At 50.9% G+C, this 21,724-nt stretch overlaps 1 protein-coding gene across 7 annotated transcripts; it reads right to left on the bottom strand.

The window, feature by feature from the left end:
• Positions 1-6,688: 6,688 nt before the first annotated feature.
• Positions 6,689-10,123, bottom strand: Foxl3 (forkhead box L3). 7 transcript variants are annotated; one of them, XM_040750337.1, is made up of 5 exons: positions 9,910-10,104; positions 9,139-9,307; positions 8,619-8,941; positions 8,239-8,351; positions 6,689-8,061 (listed from the first exon to the last, which is right to left on the bottom strand). In XM_040750337.1, exons 1-5 carry the CDS (start codon positions 10,056-10,058, stop codon positions 8,051-8,053), a joined length of 765 nt encoding a protein of 254 aa, XP_040606271.1. In that variant the 5' UTR covers positions 10,059-10,104; the 3' UTR covers positions 6,689-8,050. The 7 variants fall into 7 exon arrangements, with proteins under 7 accessions (XP_040606271.1, XP_040606274.1, XP_040606272.1 ...); XM_040750340.1 differs by having other exon boundaries at positions 8,239-8,340; positions 9,910-10,102; XM_040750338.1 differs by having other exon boundaries at positions 6,689-8,351; positions 9,989-10,123.
• Positions 10,124-21,724: the final 11,601 nt, after the last annotated feature.

Below are 21,724 nucleotides of genomic sequence, written 5' to 3'. Positions count from 1 at the left end.
TGACAGATCAATCAGGGTGGTCATGTGCCAGGATGGGGGCTGGCCTGGGTAGGTTGTCACAGAGGATGGCAAAGTTATGTGACATTTGACTTTAGTCTTGTGGCCAAAGCAGACCCTCCTTACATGTAATTCAGAACAGTGGATTACAGGAGTGAATACCCCAGGAATGGGGACTGTGCCACTGGCCCTGGCACCCAGACCCCTCTGTTCTGGGGAAAGAGGCCTAGACACAAAAGTGCCAAAATGAAATGTCCTTTGAGGTCACTGAGCGGATGTCTACTGAGCAAAGCATCCAGGAGAGATGGGGGACATGACCAAGAGACAACTGAAACCGGATCTTCCACCTGCAGAGTGGGCAGAGGGCCTAGGAAGTTGGTGTGCCCACCCCAGTGGCTGGCCGGCCAGCTGGTCTACCCTGGACAGACCTCACCAGCAGAGTGGGGACAGGTCTATCTCCCTTTTGTCTCAGAGTCAGAGTGAGAGCTGAAACGTCCATGTGCTTCAAAGTCTGAGGACATATTTAGGGGGTTGAGGTTTGTGGGAGCTGATGGGATTCCTTATTCTGATGGGAGCTGATGGGATTCCTTATTCTGATGGGAGCTGATGGGATTCCTTATTCTGATGATGGGATCTGATGGGATTCCTTATTCTGATGGGAGCTGATGGGATTCCTTATTCTGATGATGGGATCTGATGGGATTCCTTATTCTGATGGGAGCTAGGGTGGCAAGGACAGGAAGCTGGGGCAAAGATGGCTTCCGCTAGGCAGCTAAGGGGCCACTCACAGGGTCTAGCATGGCTCCTACTCTAGCCTGGAGCTGCCTGGGCTTTGACACAGCCTTAGGTCTGCTCTCCTGATGTGGCTTGGGTCAATCTGTACCTCAAGGGGACTTTCAACTTCTGTGAGTTGATGGGACAGTGGGAGCCTGCAGATTCTTGGCCAACATCTGTCCCAGTCAGTTTATCTAAACAGAAAACTGAGAAATCATTCCAGACGTCTCAGAAGCTCTGGACACATGTGGTTTGTTCTGCCTTCATGTCTGGAAACACTGACCCACATCTGTGAGCCCAGGGTTTTTGAGGGGAAGCACGTTCCAGCACCTACCCAGTGCTGGAACAGACCTAGGTCCAGGAAGTCCGGATGGCAAGGATGTGGAGTCTGGGTCAGTTTGTTCCTGGGGTGACTCCTGCTCTTCTGTTAGCCTGTGTCCCCTGTGACCTGGGTGGGTGGTGGCAGGAATCCTGGAGCCAATGTGAATTGCTTGCCTGGATCTACAAGTCCTTGGGCAAATCTCCATACCTCTGGAGACAATGAAGTACCCTGCTCCCTACAGTTGCTCTTCACTGCCTGGTCTGGGCTGGAAGCTCTGCCCTGCCTGAGGCCACAGAGGCCTGGACTGAGAAGGATGTGTCCCTTCACTTAAGAGCCACAGGGGTGTTTATGAGGCCAAGCAGAGGAGGAAGGCATTACAACAAGGGATTGCATGTGTGAGGACAGGAGGCGTGACAGCAGCAGGTCAGAGAGAGCCAGCAGCCTACCCTGGACCAGACGCCATCTCCCGAGTGCTCAGGCCAGGCTGGCATCCTTGCTCTGCCATGCATATTTCAAACACCATATGCTTGCTCTGGTATGTGCTCATATGTGTGGCATGCACACGTGTGTGTGTGTGTGTGTGTGTGGTGTACATAGGTATAGGTGTGTGATGTGCATGTTTTTGCTGTGTGTGTGTGTAGTTGTATGCTGTCACACCTCCTGTCCTCACACATGTAATCCCTTCTTGTAATGCCTTCCTCTTCTGCTTGGCCTCATAAACACCCCCATGGCTCTTAAGCACAGGGACACATCCTTCTCAGCCCAGGCCTCTGTGGCCTGGGGCAGGGCAGAGCATAGCTGTATGCTTCTGTGTGCCCTGGTGTACATGCCTTCACATGTGTGTCCACACAGGCGTATCCATTTCCACTCGTGTGTGTGTCCAAGTGTGTGGACCTGCATGATTGTGTCAGTGCACAGGTACATGAATCTGCACCCCGTGTGCATACCCGAGTGTCCTGCCCTTGAACTCCAACTGTACATGCAGAGCCCAGAAAACACTTGCTGGCTGGGGACAAGTGCAGGTGTTGGCCTGGGTGGGAGAGAACTCAGATCTCTTTCTTCCACTCGGATGTAGCTAGGCTGGGAAGATGGAGGTCTGACTGCTTACTGTGATCCTCAATTCGCCTGTCTGAGGAGACCATTCATTCAGGGTGCTAGGTGAGGACACTCTTTGCACCTCACACTAGGGTCCTTTGCGCTGGAGAACGCTCCCGGCCCCATCTCCCCCTGACTGATGCTGCCTGAAGGCTGGCTTTTGTTGTTTCACAAACCTTCCAGAGACGCAGAGGCTAACAAGGCCTTCTGGCCGTCTTGCTGGAACTCTCAGGGTCCTGCAGTGACCTCCGTACCCAGTGTCCAGCTCTTCCTCCAGCTGTGTCCTCTACTCAGGGCTCAGCTATTTCCTGGTGTGTACAGAGCCCCAGCCACTGCCCCTGCCTCCCAAGTTCAGAGGTCACCCTGACCACAAAAGAGCTAGCTTGCCCACCCAACTTTCTGTCATGGAAGCAAAGCTAGCCAGGCCTTCCTGTCACTCTCATTCACTTCTACACCAGAGATTTGTAAGAGGGGGAGGCCTTGGTGCTGATGTGTCCTGGAAGGTAGAGTAGCCTTTCATAGGGCCCTTCCCACCAGCCCAGGGATTAGAAGATAATGGTATATGTGGCCTCCAAAATACTGTAGCACATTCCTTGTTCCCTGGATCAGAGTGGGTACATCTCCATCAACACCTACAGAGAGAGAGTCTGGGAGCTGGGGGCTCAGCTCAGTGGCACAATACTTGCCAAGCAGGTGCAATGCTCTGGGTTCCATTTTGAGCGCAGGTAGGCACAGGGGGACACACAAAGAGTCTGAAGTGGTGCACACCTGTACTGCCAGCATTTGGGAGGTCAAGACAGGAAGGTCCCAAGTTCAAAACTACCTCTGTCTCAGAAGCAAATGTAAGCCTAAAGGTAATATATCAATCCTCTGGAGGCTGAGACGAGATTGCCTCAAATGAGAAGCCAGACTAGACTACACAGAGAGCTCCAGTGGCAGAATCCAGGGCAATGCAGGTGCTCCAAGCTGGGTCACCCTTGGCCAATGATTCCTCTTTGCCACCTGGATTCAACACAGAGCTCAGGGCCAAGCTGAACAAAGTCCTGCCATTCCCATTCAATTTCCTTTCCTCTTGAGAAATGGCAGTGCCATGTGACCTCTCTGTGTGTTTATTATAAATCTAATACCCCGTGTTTCAGTTCAGTGAACGCACATCTTATTTGGAACCTGGGTTTGAAGTCGCCTAAAGCTGGCCTGAATGTAATTGTACTGGTGCATACAAGATCCTGTTAATTTCTGTCGGGTCTCATGAGCTCCGCACTGGTTTGGGGATTGTCCCTTCTGCACAGTGGAGCGTGAGGACTAGGCACTTTTTGCCCAGGATGTGACTGGCATTTTGTACAGAATGAAAATGGAAATTCAGTTTTGTAACTGTTCACAGATTGGACAACAATGAAAATAATTACATCACAGGTCACAGGCCATGTACTTTCCCCTTTCTTCCTTCCTTCCTTCCTTCCTTCCTTCCTCCATCCCTCTCCCCTCTCCCCCTCCCTCCCTTCCATCCTTTCTATTCTTTTTATGTAACTCCCCCAGAGAGGGTGGGCATTGGTGATGTCCCATTAGAAGGGACTCCCAACATCAGCAACTCAGCAGCTGGGCCACAGTGAGGATGCTGGGCTGTTATAGGTCACCTTATCCCTGGAACAGTACTTCAGTTAGTAGATAGTCTACTTAAAAAGTATTACATTTATTTATTTTGTGTGCTCATGCATATTTAGGTAAATTGTGGGGGTATATAGATGTCACAGAGTGCATGGAAGTCAAGGGACAATGTTTAGGAATTGATGTTTTCCTTCCATTGTGTGGTTTCTGGGGACAAAACGCAGGTAGCCAGGCTTAGTAGCAAGCACCTTTAGCCACTGAGCATCTCAATAGGTTTTTGTTTTGTTTTTGAGGTAAGATTTTACTATGTAGCCCTGGTTAGCCTGGAACTCACTGTGTAGACCATGTTGGCCTGGAACTCCCTGAGATCCACCTGCCTCTGCCTCCCAAGTGCTGGGATTAAAGGTGTGCACCATCAAGCACAGCCACAGGTTTAATTTTAATTATGCAAATGCATGTTCATCTGAGTGTGGATATGGGTACAAGTCTGAGTGCCCATGGAGGCCAGAGGAAGGTATGGGGTCCTCTGGAACTGGAGTTACAGGCAGTTGTGATATAGGTGCTGGGAGCTCAGGTCCTCTAGAAAAACTGCAGGCTCTTAGCCTCAGAGCCATTTCTCAGCTCAGTAGACAGTATTTCTAACTCCAGTTTACTATACCCTCAAGGAGAGACTCTCAGAGAAGTTCCAGGCAGAGAGAAAATGTGGGTGTTGGATCTGTGATTTGGAGACCTGTCTGCCTGTCCCTCAACCCTGTTGCTGGGTTTCCAGGCTCCTGTGGATGGTTGATGCCCCCTCATTGCTCTTCCCCCCAACCTGTGTGCTGGATGCAGTACCCAGTGCTGCAAGGGGCAGCTAGCTGCCCAGCATTCCCATTCCAGGGGTGGCTCTGTCACCGTGAACCTGGGCAGATAGATGTCTTTGCTCTGCAGCAGCTTTCTTACAGGTCCTCAGCCTGATAAGAAGGGACACCTGCAGCCTCTCTCCAGTCCAGCCACTGCCTTCTCTGCTTCCCATGAGACCTTTGATGGCTCTCACAATGTAGGAGACACAGATCAGCTGCCCTGGGATTGTACCCCAACATCTGCTCAAAGGCCAGAATCCCAAGCTATAGAAGTTGACTTCTCAGATTCGAGTCAGTAAACACTCTATATGGGGCAGACTAGCAGATTTCAACAGAACATGCAAGGCCATCAGGAAACTGTCTAGGTAGAGACAATGACTAGTAGAGGGGGGTGGGGCATGCATTCAGGATGGCGGGAGTCAGACAAGATGGACCTGACATTGGAAGGGACACAGGATTGCCATGGGTCCCATGATACCTATCTTCATTTTTACACTTTTGAGAGAAACAGCTTTCCAGCCTGTGTTCTAAGCTTAGCATGCTTGTGCTGAGACCCTCAGGCTTTGAGATGAGCACACTCTAGGCTTGACCTCACAGCCCAGGTCTGGGGGTGGGGTTTCCTTGTAACATCATAACTCAGGAGATGGAGAGAGAACCTGGCTTTGGTGAGGAAACTGAGGCAGGGTGAAGCGGGGAGACCGAGAACAGGAGGTCACTGCAGACCATTCCACTCTTGTCTCTCTGTCTGCCCCAGATGCCCTGGGAACACTGCAAGCTAGCCTATGTGAGGAGTGGGAAGTGGCTTCAAGGACGTGAGGTGCCCAAAAGTGCAACGGGGAGGCCACTCAGTCCTCAGCCCAAGATGCAGTCCTTCCCAGCCTCCTTCTCAATCCTGGGTACCAGCAGTGCAGAAAAGGGTGGATGTCGAACGATTGAAGCCAGAGTGTAAGGGGGAAAGATCTGGTGTCAGTGCAGGAGGAGTCATCCCAAGGTTAAAGAAGGGCCAGTCTGTGGTAAGCATGGTGCCCGGGCCAAGCCGGGATCTGTTCCTAACCCTCCCTGTAGCCACATTTGTTATCTGATCTGCTCCACAAGCCTCCATCTTTCCAGCCTGGCTGGGCTCCCAAAAGCATCCCTTTTCTCAGGGTCTCAGCTGTTGGCAGTGTCCTGTGCTTCTGTAGGCCATGGTGGTGGCTATCGTAGCGTGGAGTGTTTGCTACATCGACTAGTCAATAGCTTCCAGGAGGCAGGCTGCACCTGGTGGGCAGGGGAACCCAAAGGTACATTCTGACTTGCTGTGGGAAACGACTCTCATTCACTGCCAGCTAGGGAGGTTCCTGGGCCTCCTACTGGATCCCACATGGAGAACTACAGTCTGGATTAGGTGTTCTGCTCTCTGAAGCTGCCTGTGCTCTCTCCACTTTCTTCAGGGGCTACAGACATTTGCAGATCAGCCCAGGAACTTTGGTTGGGACCATGCTAACTCCCATACATCCCTCCCCTCCCCTGGAGCTTGTACTTGGCAGCACCTCCCAACTTTGTTAATGGAAACCTACTGATCCGTGACACGCGCGTGGCAGACATCTGCTCGGGGTAATGCGCTGGTAATGTACGTATCGATGATCAATCTGTGGATTTGCAAGAGCGGCATAAAGTATTTAATTATAATCACGTTGGGCGAGTCTGCATGGTGGCAGCGACATTTGAATAGGTCACGGCCAGCCCTCACCCCTGTTATGTTATCGGTATTAAATGCCACTCACTCCTGACGTCCTGGGATAGCATACGCTGGCAAACTGGAAATGTCCCTTTGCTTCTAAGAACATGACTGATAGCCTCTGCAAAGTGACCACCAAACCTCAAGGCACACCAGCCTCACCTGGTACCGTCCTCACCTTTGCCATCCGTGGCTGTGGAGATGGTGTTTGGCAGTGAACCCCTGTGCAGAGGGACTGAGTCTCCCTAAGCCCCTCTGTCTTGCTCAGGGCAAGGGGCTTTCTGCTTTCAAATTAGACTTTGCTAACTAGAACAAACTGTCAGAAGCAAGCAGGCATCCAAAAGATGAAACAACTTTTATTTGCTCAGTTGGTAGCAGAGAAAAAAAGTGTATCTTCAGACACTGTCGGAACCACCTCTGAGATGTGTACCATCTGTGTCATAAGCAATCTCGAATCAATGCTTTTAGCATGCCTGATGGACGGATATACAAAACAAGGACATAGACAGGAGCACAACAATAGCGAACATGTACACACACACACACACACACACACACACACACACACGAGTGCAAGTGCATAGGCACGTGCAAACTCACAAAGATGACCTTGACAGAACAGACAAGCCAGGACAGAGGAGAGGGCCTGCGAGGAGCAGGCACAGGTCTGGGTGCCATGTCATGCCTGGCCATAACATGGCAGAGCCCACAGGCATGCTGGACATGTCAATGGCAGCCGCAGAGTTCTGGAAAGCCACAGGGGGTGTTGCAAAGGGCCCAGGGAGCTGCATCTTTGGAAAGGGCTTTGCAGGAGGGCTCCCTCTCCTCTTGCTGGACTGGGCTGGGGAATAGTTTCTAGGCAGAGGCTGTGTTCAGCAGGACAGAGGCCAAGCTAACTCCTTAAAGGAGACCCACAGCAGGGCCCCAGAACCCCTTCTATTTTCCCAGGCCAGTAAGGGCCCTATGGAACAGGCGTGGAAACAAAGGGATCAATTACTCCATCAGGTTGAAGGGTAGCTAGGCCTAAGAGATCTCTCCTGTGACTCCATCCTGCCTCTGCCCACCTTTCTTTACCCGAAGCCTGTCTCTAAACCAAGCCAGGACTGTAATTCTCAATCGAGACAGTCAGTCTGGCTGGGGAGTGACTTTGTCATTCAAGGAAATAGTCACTGAGATTGCTAACGTTCAAATTAAGTCACAGCAAACAGTTAATGCAGCGAAAAAAAGCAGGATGGTGAAAGATGGGAATGGTGGGTATATAGCTTCACTGTGCCTAATTGTGGTTTTTAAACTGCCCATCTCAATGGTAATACAATCATTTACATTTCAAATGGAGTACACCTCCACTCCGGTCTTAAGCACTGCACTGTGCAGTTCGGTGGTACCATTCCCTGCTGGGTCCCTGCACGCAAGGAAACTGGTAGGACTGAGTAGAGCCAGGATAAAGTTCCTTTCCCTCTCCACTTCCCCTCCTTTCTTCCTCTCTTCCCTGCATAGAAATTACACTTACACTTCAAGTTTTTTGTTATCTTTTTATTTTGAGGCAAGACCTCACTGATATTGCCCAGGTGGGCCTTGAACTTGTAATCCTCCTGCCCCAGCCTCCTAAATGTTGGGATGACAGGCCTGTGTCCTCATGCCTAGGCAGGGAGGTATGTTTCTTCTGAGAACACAGGACACTTCTGATTATGCTTGACATCATTGTAAGCCTTGGGGTAAGTAATAGACACAGGGCAGATTAACATCTGTCTTTGCTGTTTTAAACCTCATTATTTTTACTGGGAAGGCCTTAGCCAGCTTCATGAGTGAGTTACTGAGCGCACTTTAACTTTGGAATGGGGGTGTCTACAAAGCCACTTGTCACATGACTAAAAACAAAATACTACCTGATTCCAGGGAGTCTCTGGTGGTTTTACAGCTTTGTGTGGTGAGGTTCAGTGAGTCCCACAGCGAATCTTGGAGTGGAGCTGAATCCGAGCCAGGTTTTCCTGTGAGAGAACTGTTTTTATTCACATCACCACCATAAATACCTTTTAGAAGGTCTCCAGATCTTCCCTCCAAATGGAGAGCTGAGTCCCCGGGGCTGTCTGGGACGAAGTATGCAGATGTGGCAACATCCAGGGTTCTTGATTCAAGATGCCCGGTTCAAGTCCTGCCTTCAGGGGAGGATCAGGGCCCAAGTCCTCAACTGGCCACAGAGCTCCAGAGGCTACCTTATGTTGCCCAAAAATGGAAACTCATTTGCTGGGTTTCCAGAGCTGGATACCTGGCTTCCTGGGAGTGACAGTGTGACCTGAGCGCCGGGAAAGGGTCCGGGGAAGACAGGATATAGTCGATGCTGAATTTGATGTCTCTGTGTGTGGCAGGGCTGGCCTGAGCCCCGCGGTCTGGAGCTTGTGCGCTGTCGGGGCCCGGGGACCTGCGCTCTGTTGGCTCGAGGGGACCCGGGGGGCCCTCGCGCTTGGGGCCACGTCGCCTGCGTCGCCGACGGAAGTTGCCATTCTCGAAAAGGTCCAGGAGGGACTCGCAACCGCCCGCGAACGTCCAGTAGTTGCCTTTGCCCTTATCGTGGCCCTCGGTCCGTGGAACCTGCGGGAGTGTGGGGCTCAGCTAGCGTCCCCAAGCCCGGGGCAGGAAGCCCCTCTGGCAAGTGTGTCGCGGGTCCCCTCGGGTGTATGCTAGCAAGGAATTTGTCCCTCTGCAGGAGGTGACACTCCTCCCCCCACCAAGGATGACTGGGGACACCTGAGGGTCCAGTGAGAGCCGTGGGCGGGGGAGGGGCTCACCTTAACGAAGCAGCTGTTGAGCGACAGGTTGTGGCGGATGGAGTTCTGCCAGGCGCGCTGGTTGGCGCGGTAATAGGGGAACTTGCGCATGATGAAGTCGTAGATGCCAGACAGGGTCACGCGTCCCGCGGGGCTCTGCTGGATGGCCATGGCGATCAGCGCGATGTAGCTGCGATAGGGGTGCCAGACAGAGGGGCTGCATCAGGAGGGGTGGTGCTGAAACCGCAGAAGCGCTGGTGAACTCAGTCCTGCCCTGGGGCTGGTTGGACTCCTTGAGACCAGATTGACACTGCCCCACGCCCCCATCCACTGGGCTCCAAGGACCTGCCAGAGCTCTGCAGCTAGCCCAAGCCTCTACCGAACCTCTGAAGCCCTCTAAGATCCGTTAGTTTCCCGGACACTCTGAAGCACCCCTTCCTTCTGTAAAACCTTTTACCTTCTGAAGCCACCCAAACCCGCTTGGGACCCCCAAGACTCTCTGGACACTGAGACCACCTGGAACCCCCGAAGCCTTCTGGAGTCTCCAATACCTTCTAGACCCCGCAGGACCTTTTAAAACTGCCAGTGGCCTGATGAAATGAATCCCTTTCAGCTCCCCAGGACTCCCGCGGAGCGTTGGGGTGCAGAAGAAACTGCATAATCTCCTTGCTGCTCCCTACTTCTATCCCCACTAACCTGCTCCCCTCTTGGTGGACCCCCCCACTGGCTATCTCCACAGTGTACTGGAACGTGTGTCCTTCCTCAAAGACCCGCAGAAGGAAGGAATCCCACCTCTCCCTAGTCCGGGTCAGGTCCAGACGACCCAGCCCTCTACCGCTTCTGTGGGCCCTGTCACCTGCCCCGGGGTCACCTGTATGCTGGCCTCGTGAGCCGTTTTTCCTCGTCGGAGCTGCCGGCAGGGTAGTCGTCGGCGTCATCATTGAAGCAGTTATATGGGTACTGTGAGCTGTCAAACATTGTGGCCACCCTGTGCTGGCCCGCGCTGGCGCCGCCACCGCCTCCGCCGCCGCCTCCTCCTCCGCGCTGGCCGCCAGCAGTGGGCCCGGCACTGGCACTGGTTTCCCTTGGCTGGGCAAACAGCGTCTGCGTGCAGGACGCGGGGAGCCTGGGCTTCTGGGGTCCCCGCCCGCTCCGCCTGGCTCTCTGGCGTCCAATCCCAGTGCGGGGGTTGTCCCCAGCCACCACAGTGTGGGGAGCGCAGAGGGGGGCGTCGCTACCTTCTGACCCGCCAGCAAGGGAGGCCTGGTCCCACAGGCAGTCTCTGTCTGTTCTCCTCTGAGTCGAACCCTGAGCCTGTTGCAGGGCCCAAGGAATCACCATTCACAGACTCTGGGCTCATCGCTGCACTCAGAGCTAGAGGTGATGGGGCCAGTCCCAGAGAGCTGAACTGCTGTCCCTCCCTCATAGGACATAGGCTGGCTGCTTTCAGCCCTAGGGCACAAAGCCTGGTCCAGGCAGATGGGAGCTCCTGCCCCATCTTGGCTTCCTGTTTCCTCATTGCACCAGGTGGATGATGGCACCAAGGCCCAGGGTTTCTAACAGCATCCTGAGCCCTCCTCCCGCTGTGTATCCCTGCCTAGAAGTAGCCTCCCTGGGTGCTCTGGGTGGCCCAGGACCACAGAGATTCTTCTGAGCTTCCTACTGGCTCTCTGGCCCCGGGAGCGGAAATTGCCGACATAGTGAGGGGGCATCTGAATCGGAGACTGGGAAACCGTGGTGAGGTGGGATGTTTTGGGGGAACCTTGGCATTCTTCTTTCCAGTAATTTGCAGGAATCAGACTAGGAGCCATGTCTGTGAATCCAGAGAGATGAGAAATCAGGGCAGCGCCTTCAAGGTTACTTCATTGTGCTACCTAGTGCTACCTCTCTTATGGTAACGAATGGTCATCTAGGTGGATGATATTGAGGTTCTCTTTGGAGAAGCTTGGGTGCAGCAGGTCAGGCTGCTTTGTGCCATGGTGGCACGGCTACTGTGCCAGTCCAAGCTACACTCAATAACAGAACTCAAGAATTTGGGGAAATAGGGGCTGAAGAGACGGCTCAATGGTTAAAAGCACTAGCTGCTCTTCCAGAGGACCCGAATTCGATTCCCAGCAACCATATGGTGGCTCACAACCATCTACAATTCAACCTGGTGCCCTCTTCTGGCCTGCAGGAAGACATGTAGGCAGAATACTGTACACATAATAAATAAATAAATAAATCTTAAAGAACACTTTACTGGAAACATCTTCTGATTGGAAACACACCTTTCAACAGGTGTGTGGTCAAGTCAACTATGCTATAGATGAGTACTACACTGCCAGTAAAAATGAAGGGATTCTCGTTATATGCAATATTCAGGTTGAACCCCCAAATGGAGCAAAAGAAGCATTCTCAGACGTTTACCTGCTTTATAGTCTGACTCAGAGGACATCTGAGAGACCAGGGAGATGTAGCATGGCCTTATGGCTCTGCTGCTTACTGAAGGCACCATCTCCTTCCATAGTCACAGGCTCACTCAGAGATCCAGGCTGCTTCCAAAGGGAGGAGTATAAGGGTACATTGTGAGGAGGGCAGTTGGGATGGATGGTGCTGTGCAACCATTTTTGCTTTGTGAGGAGAATAGATGGATATGCAGCCACCTTTGTAAAAATACAACACTGCTCTGGAGGCCTGATGGTGTGACAGGAATGGCCACAGGGAATGGAGGAAGACGGGAGAACATTCTGTGTAGCATGAACCTACAGACCCAGCCTGCAAGACCCACATAGAATGATTTGTCAAAAACTGAATGGCATCGGATAAGGGTGCTGATCTTCCATCAGATGTAAAACTTGCCCGTGATCTCTCCCAACCCATGACTGTCACTTGCTCCCTTGAGTGTGTCCCTTGAGAGACTCTAACATGTTTGATTTTGACAAAGCCCAATTGGCTTATTTTTCCTTGCTTTGCTGGGGTGTTGCTGTCATTGAATCCAAAGCCATGATTTCCAGCAGTGTCTTCTGCTGAGAGCTGCACTTGCTCAGCTGTAGACAGGGGTGGCACCTGTGTCACAGTTTGATGGACCCCTGAGGATGTCCTCAGAAAGAAATCAGTATGATACAAAGTCTTAGCTTAACTCATGGTGCCTGAACCGGGCAAATGCAGTTAGAAATGAGGTTATGAGCTTGGTTTGGAAATGGTGGCATGTTGGCAATTTTTGATATCATGATGGTCTGTAGCACTGTGACTATTTTAAGGCTATCGAGCTGCACACAAAAAGGTATAAAAATGGATCATATCTCCTATATCTCATGACAACCAACACATTTAAGTGAGGGGCTGGGGGTGTGGCACAAAGGCCTGAGTTCCATCCCCAGCATCAACTGTGGGAGTGGACACGATAATCTTATCATTCAGGAGGCAGTTCAAGGTCACCTCATTTACATAGTGAGTTGGAGGCCAGCCTAGGATACATGAGACCTCAAAAAAATTGTTTAAAAGGGCCTGAAGAGATGGCTCAGTGGTTAAGAATGCTGGCTGCTCTTGTAGAGAACCTGAGTTCAGGTTCCAGTCCCCAACTGGGAGCTCAGAACTCTCTAACTCCAGTCCCAGGCAATCTGATGCCCTCTTCTGGCATCTCTGGGTACTGCATGCATGTGTTACATAGGCATGCAGGCAGGCAAACACACACACACACACACACACACACAAATGCTTACAGGTTAGAGTATTGGGTGTGTTAATAAGTCTAACACCTGCTTAAAATGGAGGGTAAACTAAGAAAGATTAACAGATGTCAGAGTTTGTGTGTGTATGGGAGGGGAGGTTGTGTATATATGCCCAGGTCAGAGGAGGATGTCAGGTGTCATGTTCTATCATTTTCTACCTTCACTCCCTTCAGACAGGGTCTCTGGCTGAACCTGGAGGCACATGGGCAGCCAGAAAGTCCCAGTAACCCTTGTGTCCCCATCCTTCGCAGGACTGGAATTGCACACACACATTCAGCCATACCTGGCTTTTTATATGGGTTCTGGGGATCCAAACTCAGGTCCTCATGGTTGTACAGTCAGGGTTTTTGCCTGCTGTGCCATTTTCCCAGACCTCTTTGTATTTATTTGTTTATTTATTGACATAGGGTCTTACAGTGTAGTTCAGGCTGGCCTGAAACTTGAGATTTTTCTCTGCCTAAACCTTTGGACCACGGGGCTGCAGATCCTCAATCCAGGGGTTCCTACGTGGCACCAGAAGTGTAGGAGCAGCCTGGGTGGCCCCCTCCCACTGTCCCCTGGGACTTGTGTCCTATTGGAGGGTCCGAGGTGTAGGGAGGTGTGTGAACAGGAACAGTGGGAAGCAGAGCTGAGGTGCCAGAGTGTAAAAGGGAATTGAGGGTCAGAGGAGACCCCTGAGCTGGTGCGTAGACACTGCTGTCATGGACAGGAGGGAGTAGGACAATACGTGTAGGAAGTCTAACACCTGGCCTCACAGACAAGGGCACATCTGGATCCTCCTTCTGTCACTAGATGACTTGGACTGGCTACTCCATTCAGGACCTATCCCGTCTCCTATCTTGCCTGGGTATACACGTGACCCTAGTGAAAGTCTTACCTGAGTTCATATCTTCCTCCTCTAGACTGTTATGAAATGCTGGCATGAGTTTACATTTGCCAGAGTACTACACATCTTGATATTCCAGAACCATCCACTCATTGAGACTTTTTCCCTTATCTCTGTAAGTATCATGTGGCTTTTCCCAGAGAGATGTGAACAAGTCCACCCTAGACAGAGCGAGGACAGATTAAAGAAAACATTCCACCCAGGTCTAGCTTAGTGAAGCATCGAGTTTATTGGAGTTTTCCTACAAGCACATGGCTCAAATGAGTGACATTCAGAAAAGTTTTGTCCTTGGAGTTCGCTGTGAGACTAGGCCAGGTTTACCCTGTGGGATCAATGTTACTGTTTGTGTTACCCTGGGGAAGGTGCCTTGTGGAGCCTGTAAGTTTGAGGAGCCGCCTGAAACTTGTGAGTTGTTTGCTTCCCGGGTCTTAACTAGTGGTCTCCAGGAGGGAATGGTTTCAATCCTAGGAAAGAGTTTACCCACCAGGAAGATAGAGTTTTTGGACAAAACAGCATTTGTCTCAGTGATGCTCTGGTAGAGGTAGCCAAAGATGACTGTGATGTCTCAGACTTCCCAGGTGATTATGGGACCATGCACTTCATCTAGAATCTCTGTGCTTGCACATGCCAAGAGCAAAATCCCTGCCCCCATTCTCATACCCAGACAGCATGACATCCAATGATAGTTTCTCATGGCCCCATGCAAACCTGCATAGTCATGATAAACACAGGTTTGTGACTCATGACCTGTGGTGGTTTGAATAGGAATGGCCCCATAGGCTCACGTATTTGGATGCTAGTTGACAGGGATTGGGAGGTGTGGCCTTGTTGGAGTAGGTGTGGCCTTGTTGGAGGAAGTGTGTCACTAGGGGTCGGCTTTGTGAATACAGATGTGGAACTCTCAGCTCCTTCTGCAGCATCGTCTGCCTGTGTGCCACCATGTTTCTTGCCATGCCCATCATGGACTAAACCTTTGAACTGTAAGCCAGCCCCAGCTGAATGTTTTCCTTCATAAGAGTTTCTGTGGTCATGGTGTCTCTTCACAGCAATAGAAATCCTGACTAAGACATGACCCAAGTTCCAGGTCCATGCATTCCTGGAACATATGTAAAAGTGTACTGTCACATCACCTGTCCTAAAACAGACACCCACATGTATGTTCATGGGAACCAGGGACAAAAGAGACAGCTTGTCTATTCTACTCAATGCAGATAACATTGACTGTGAATCTAGTTTTCATTTGTTTGATTTTAGTTTCTTTTCTTTGCTTTTCTTTTCTTTTTGAGGTAGAGTCTCATGTATCCCAGGTTGGCCTTAAACTCACTACATAGCCAAAGATGGCCTTGAACTTCTTTTTAATAATTTTTCTTTTTAAAAAAGATCTATTTTTATGTATGTGTATGTGAGTGCATATATGTGCATGAGTACAGTGCCAGAGGTGTCCAGATCCCTGGAGCTAGAGTCACAGGTGGTTGTGAGTGACCTGACGTGGGTCCGGGGAACTGAACTCAGGTCTCCTGCAAGGGAGATAACCACTGAGAAATTTCTCCAGCCTTGTGTTTATTTTGAAGACAAGGTCTCGTATATCCCAAGATCTGGCTTTAAACTCATTATGTAGTGTGAAGCCTTGGTTTTCATCCCAAGCACTGCATAAGCCAGGGATGGGATATGTGCCTGTGTTCCCAGCCTTGTAGAGGTGGAGGCAGGAAGGTCAGCAGTTCAATGTTCATCCTCAGCTATTAATATATAGCAAGTGTGAGGCCAGGCTGGGCTATAAGAAACATAATATTAGAAACAAAACAGAACAGATGGTGGGCATACATGAGGTCATCCAGGCCGCCTGTCCTCGGCCCTTGAGTACCTAAGGCCTAGAGATTGAACAGGCAGAGCCAGGAGCTCACAGCTTGAAGCCCCCAGAACCAGGGCCCTGTTGCTCCTGGTTCTAGAAGCCCCAGGACTGTGCTTCCAAGTGCTTAGGTTGGAGACTTAATTGCTCTGAGATTTAACCATCAGTGACGCTGGTACTTGGCAGCTATTGTGGTCCTCAGCTTTTGGCAGCAGTGAGCAGCAGCAGGAGGCAGCAGTGTCACAGCTCAGTCACAGTAGTGTTAGAGTCACAACTTCCACACAGACCCTGGGTGCTGGAACCCTCAGCTCTACAGCAGCCAGGGTTTGAGCTCTCAAGGGCTGGGCTGGGTGACCTCACTCTTCCATCCTTGGGCTCTCTGCCCTCTCTACTTCTGTTCCCTCTCACTGTCTCCATTGCCTCTGCTTCCTGGCATTGCTTTTCCGCTGGGACTCCCAGCTGTCCTTCTGTGTCTATCACTGAGTCGTTATCATCATCACCATCACCACCACCATCATCACCATCATCATACCATCACCTCCATCATCATACCATCACCTCCATCACCAACATCATTATCATCACCATCAGAGCAGTGCTTCTCGACCTTCCTAATGCTGTGACCCTTTAATACAGTTCCTCATGTTGTGGTGACCCCCAACCATAAAATCATATCATTGCTCCTTCATAACTGTAATTTTGATACTGCTACGAATCATAACTATCTGGTATGCAGGATATCTGATGTGCCACCCTTGCGAAGGGGTTGTTCAACCCCAAAGGGATTGCGGCCCACAGGGTGAGAACTGCTGGTCTAGAGTAAGGTGTTTAATAGCCACAGCCAGGACAGTGTCTTCGGAAGCCAGAGTTGTGCTTCTGCAGCAAGCGTCCGTGGTTGCTGGGTAGCTTCCTCAAAGTATTTGTGGTGTGCTCAAACCAACTGGACTATGAGGACTATCTGACTGGCTATTAGCTGGCAGTCTTCTGGTCAGTGCACCCAGGCGTCAGGATGGGTTTGGGATCAGTTGACTGGGCCATCAGATCACCCCAGATCCTAATGTTTTAGTTTATTAAAGGAAAACGAAACATGAAAAGGTGTACCGGCAGCTTTGTTCACATTCATGGTGATTTAACAGTGTGCAGCTACTCTCCCTGGGTTCTTGAAGTCTGTCTCACCAGCTCACTAAGATGAAAGTCGGTGGAGGTGTGAGAGAGGGCAGGATACACTGGCTCAGAAGGCAGTAGTGGGCTAACAGTGGCATCTAATTTCCTGCCCACCCTTGTTGCAAGCTTCCTGAACAGAGATGTGGGCCACCTATGCGTTTTCTCCCAGGAAGTGGCTTATTGTGCCAGCACTCTGGCTTTCTGTGGATGAATATCCAAAGGCTGTAGAAGCCCCAGTGTAATGTGGGCATGCCTCTAATACTACTTTAGCTTCTTGGCCTCCCATACTGGATGGTTTACAGTCTGCTTGGGCACTTTAAATTGCTTGGCAGTGGAGCAAAAACATAATGTGGAGGAAGGGGGGTGAGAGGATTGCAGAAAAGAAACAGCAAAGCTGAAAGCGCACATGGACACACAGACTCCCACGGACACTGACTGGCACCACCCAGTTTCTACATGGACACACAGACTCCCACGGACACTGACCGGCACCACCCAGGTTCTCTCCCTTGGCTCTTTGGGCCCCCTGCCACATCCCAAGTCACTGGACATCATTTAACTTTTTATTTGTAATGAATATGAGTGTTTTGCCTATTTGTATGCAAGCCTCGTGTCCCTGGAAGCTATGAGAGGGTATTGGATCCTTTGGAACTACAGTTATAGATGGTTGTGAGCCACATTGTGCATTCTGGAAACTGAACCCAGATCCTTTGCAAGAGCAGCTCTGAACCACTGAGCCATTGCTAGAGCCCTATTACGTACTTTTGAAATTTGTTTTATTAAGCGTGTGTGCATGCTCACATGTGTGTGCATGTGCGTGCATACATGAGGAAGCCTGGTGCTAACCTGAGGAAGGCCATCCACTCTCTCACTGGAGGGCCTTCCCTCTGCTTCCTCAGTGTTGGGATTACACAGGGTCTATTTATTGTGGTAACTGAGGGTTTTGAGGACATTGTCCTGGCTTTAAGACCTGGGTCCTCACAGTAAAAAGGACATTGAGATTTGAACCCAGAGCATCAGAGAGATACCCAGGACACACAGTTACTTCAAAGGCTATATGCCAGTGGACACCAGAGAGGCCACAGGCAGAAATGATCCAGAGCAGACAGAATGATCAATCCTGTCCACATGCTGGTTTCAGTCTCACAATTTCCAAAACTGTGAGAGAACATGTTTCTGTTGTGAGCTACCCAGGTTGTGCTCCCTTGCCATAGGTGGGACTGACCTTGGGGCACTGGGCAGCCGCTGCTAGAGTCTACTGTGAAACAGCTGTATTTGGGTCATTGCATGGACCTGTGCAGTAGCTCAGAGCAGTGAAAACAGTAAAGATGTAAAAATGCAGCCGGATGGATGATCCTCAGGTCCCTACAGGTGAATGTGAGCAATTACAAACTGATGGGAAAGTTTATGTAAAGTAACGATTCTCAACTTTCCTAATGCCGTGACCCTGTAATACAGTTCCTCATGGTGGCCCCCGAACTAAAAAACGATTTCATTGCTACTTCATAACTGTAATTTTGCCACTGTTAGGAATCATAATGTAAATATCTGATACGCAACCCTAAGGGGGGTGCAACCCACAGGTTGAGAACCACTGATGTTAAGCCATAGCATGGTGTAGTAGTTATCTACCACTGCAACAAGCAACTGCAACTTTGCTGGCCTTAGCTAACAAGACAGGTGCTTACTTCTTTATTTAGCATGTGTATGATATATGTGTATATGCGTGTGTGTATGGGTGTGTGAATGTGTGTGTGTATGTGTGTGCATATGGGGGCAAAGGTCAACACCAGGTAGCTTTCTCCATCGTTCTTTACTTTTTATCGCAAGATGCTGACTTGACTGAGCTCACTGATTGGCTAGCCTGTTTGGCCAGTGAACTTCCAGGATTTGCCTGTTCACCCCTCCCCATGCTTGGGTGATAGACATATGCCACAGAACCTAGCTAGGGCTCTGAACCCAGGTCCTCATGCTTGTGTGACATGAATGTTATGAACTGAGCTATCTTCCCAGACCCACATGGAGCCTGTAGGCCAGGGCTCCTCAGCCCTCATGCCTTTCTGCCACATGGAGATAGCTTCCCACAGAAGAGGCCAAATGTACAGCAGCCCATGCATCTTGTAACTTGGTTGCCGTGGGGCTCATTGGCAGGTCCTCCTGCGGTCTCACAGCTCCTTGGATTGGGGGTAAAAGGCAGATGTGAGTTTTAGGCATTAAGGTTCTTTGGACCCTCTAGAGACTTGTACCCACAACAGGGACTGTGGGGGTAAGGATGACTGCCCAGAGGGATGAAAAAAAAAGCAGGTGTGGCCAACCTACCTCCTGTGTGAGCAGGCTGAGTCGAGGTGCCATGAAACTCAGAGAGGGCAGAGAAGACAGGAAGACTGTGTGACCCTGGGCCGCCGCCAGGGTTTTGCACCAGCCTGAGTCTCCTTGCTGTCCAGGAGTGGGTACAGCAGATGCTCATGGGCAGAAGACTATGGATTCCATGCCCTCTCACTGACTGCTTGCCCTTTCACAGGGAGGGAGGGCATCCCAAATTCTCTCCTTCACCCATGTAGTCCTGGAGATTGGACTTTGGTTATCAGCCTTGGTGGCAAGTGCTTTTACTCACTGAGCCACCTCACCGGATTTCTTTTATTTTTGAGATGGGATTACCAGCATGAGCTGCTATACCTGGCTTGACCGCATCTTATAAGGACCCGTGACAGTAGATTAGGGCCATCTGTGTGAGTTCATTCACCCTTTTCTCCTCCATCAAGGTCCTGACCCCAGTCATACTAGGACTTGGACATCAACCTGTGGAGGTGGGATGTGCCTGATACCCTCATTACTTATGGGATGTCTGACCTGGGTGATGCCTGTCCATTTGCAATTCTCACAAGCCTAGTGACTTGGTCACATCTCTATCTCTGTCACTTATGTAACCCCGTGATGAAGACACACCTTCCAGCCTGGCCTGCCACAGGGCTCCATAGGCCTGTTAATAGTGGAGGATCTTGGAAGGACTGGGGTAACGGTGGTGAGATGTCCTAGGATCCCTGAGGTCATGGATAGGGCATCTGCACAAGCCAGCACTTATGTCCTGCTTATTGGAAGCTTGTATTGGAGCTGGCCCACTGGGCAAGGAAGGTTGGCCTGTCCTTGGCCAGACCGCCAGATGGTGGATCTGTGTTTCCTCCCTGAGGCATAGGGCAAATACTGGGCCTTTTGCTGAGACAGGAAGTGGGAGGCAAGTTTGGGGGCCTCTGGATCAATGTTTAGTTCCCTTGTGGTTCAATGATCTTAGGCCATCTGCTGGTGTGCTGTGCATAAGGTTCTGAGTCCAGGTGGGGACTTGGGGTCCAGCAGGCCGAGTGTCTAAGTACCTGGCACTGGGTTTGCCATCTCAGGAACCTACTGGCTTATGGTCTGACTTCCTGCATCTGAGGCTCAGTTTCCCCCACTAAAGGAGAAAAACTGGGCTGGGGAGACAGCTCAGGCCATGAAGTGCTTGCTGTGCAAGCTTGAGGCTCTGAGTTCTGTCCTCAGAACACACATGAAATCAGGCATGGATGTACACATCTGGAATCCCAGGGCTGGGAGGCAGAGACAAAAGATCCCGGGCACTCACAGGTCAAACAGTTAAACCAAACTGTGAGCTCCAGGTTCAGTGAGAGAACCTGTCCTGAAAAACAAGATAGTGGGTGATAGAGAAAGATACGAGACATCAACCTCTGGCCTACACACACACACACACACACACACACACACACACACACACACACACACACACACACACACACACAGTGGCATGTGAATAGGCCACAAGGTGACAGCTGGGAATGCCTGGAATAGGAGCAGGCCATATTATGTTTTTGGCATTCTTGTGACTTAGGAGTGCATCGGTCCATAGTGGGTCCTTGCCACTGTCCTTTCCTGGACTCTGCTCCTACAGGAGGCTCAGCCCTTGCCCAGAACAGCAGCAGCTCACTGAAAGCAGGTAGACCCTTCCAGCAGAGGGGGATCTGTGGTGGTTTGAAAGAAAGTGGCTCCCAAGGGGAGTAGCACTATCAGAGGTGTGACTTTGTGGAGTAGGTGTGGCCTTGTTGGAGGGAGCGGGTCACTGTGGAGGCGGGCTTTGAGACCTCATACCATACCCAGTTCACTTTCTGTTGCCTGAATATCAAGATATAAAACTTTCAGCTCCAGCCAGGCAGTGGTAGCGCACGCCTTTTATCCCAGCACTCGGGAGGTAGAGGCAGGCAAATCTTTGTGAGTTTGAGACCAGCCTGGTCTACAAGAGCTAGTTCCAGGACAGCCTCCAAAGCTACACAGAGAAACCCTGCCTTGAAAAACCAAACCAAACCAAAGCAAAACAAAACAAAACAACAACAAAAAAAACCAAAACCTTCCCCCCAAAACCAAAAAAGTCCCCAACAAAACAAACAAAACCCTTTTTCAGCTCCTTCGCCAGCACCATGTCTGCCTGCACGCTGCCATGTCCCACCCTGATGATAATGGACTGAACTTCTGAAAATGTAAACCACCTCAACAAAACGATTTTCTTTGTCAGAGTTGCTGTGGTCATGGTGTCTTTTCACAGCAATAGAAACCCCATCTGAGCCCTGGGGCCAGCAATGCAATTGCTTGCCACTCTCACTGGGCCACTGGGCAAGCCCTCCATGGCTCCTGCTCAGGTATGTTATGGCCTATGTAGAGCTGTGTGGATGCCACCCTTGGGGGACCTTCCTGCGGCTCAGAGCCCCAAGCTTTGCAGGAGTGGAGCAGGAGGAAGCTGACCCCATATCACCTCCTTAGCCCTGCCCCTTTGGAACACAGGCCTCATCTAGCCTGCTTATCTACTGGGGACCGGGCAGGCAGCTCCCCTCACAGCCCTAACATGCTGAAGACCCAGGTCACACAGACACCGTAAGAGCAGACCTTGGCCACACTGCTGGGCTGTCTAGGAGGGCAGCAGAATCAAAGAGCTAGTCCCCACCCCAAAGAGCCATGACA

This window comes from Mesocricetus auratus, unplaced genomic scaffold, assembly GCF_017639785.1.
Source record: "Mesocricetus auratus isolate SY011 unplaced genomic scaffold, BCM_Maur_2.0 Super-Scaffold_100008, whole genome shotgun sequence".
Classification (NCBI taxonomy): domain Eukaryota; kingdom Metazoa; phylum Chordata; class Mammalia; order Rodentia; family Cricetidae; genus Mesocricetus; species Mesocricetus auratus.
The sequence above is the reverse complement of the archived record's forward strand: the minus strand, read 5'-3'. Positions and strand labels throughout refer to the sequence as shown.

Excerpts from the sequence above, each read along its gene's own strand:
- Foxl3 (XM_040750336.1), bottom strand. The coding sequence starts at position 10,058 with ATGATGACGCCGACGACTACCCTGCCGGCAGCTCCGACGAGGAAAAAC. Across the intron at positions 9,308-9,909 it reads CTGACCCGGACTAGGGAGAG|CTACATCGCGCTGATCGCCA; the intron begins GTGGGATTCCTT and ends CCCCTATCGCAG. Across the intron at positions 8,352-8,618 it reads TGTCACTCCCAGGAAGCCAG|TTCTCTCACAGGAAAACCTG; the intron begins GTATCCAGCTCT and ends GAATAAAAACAG.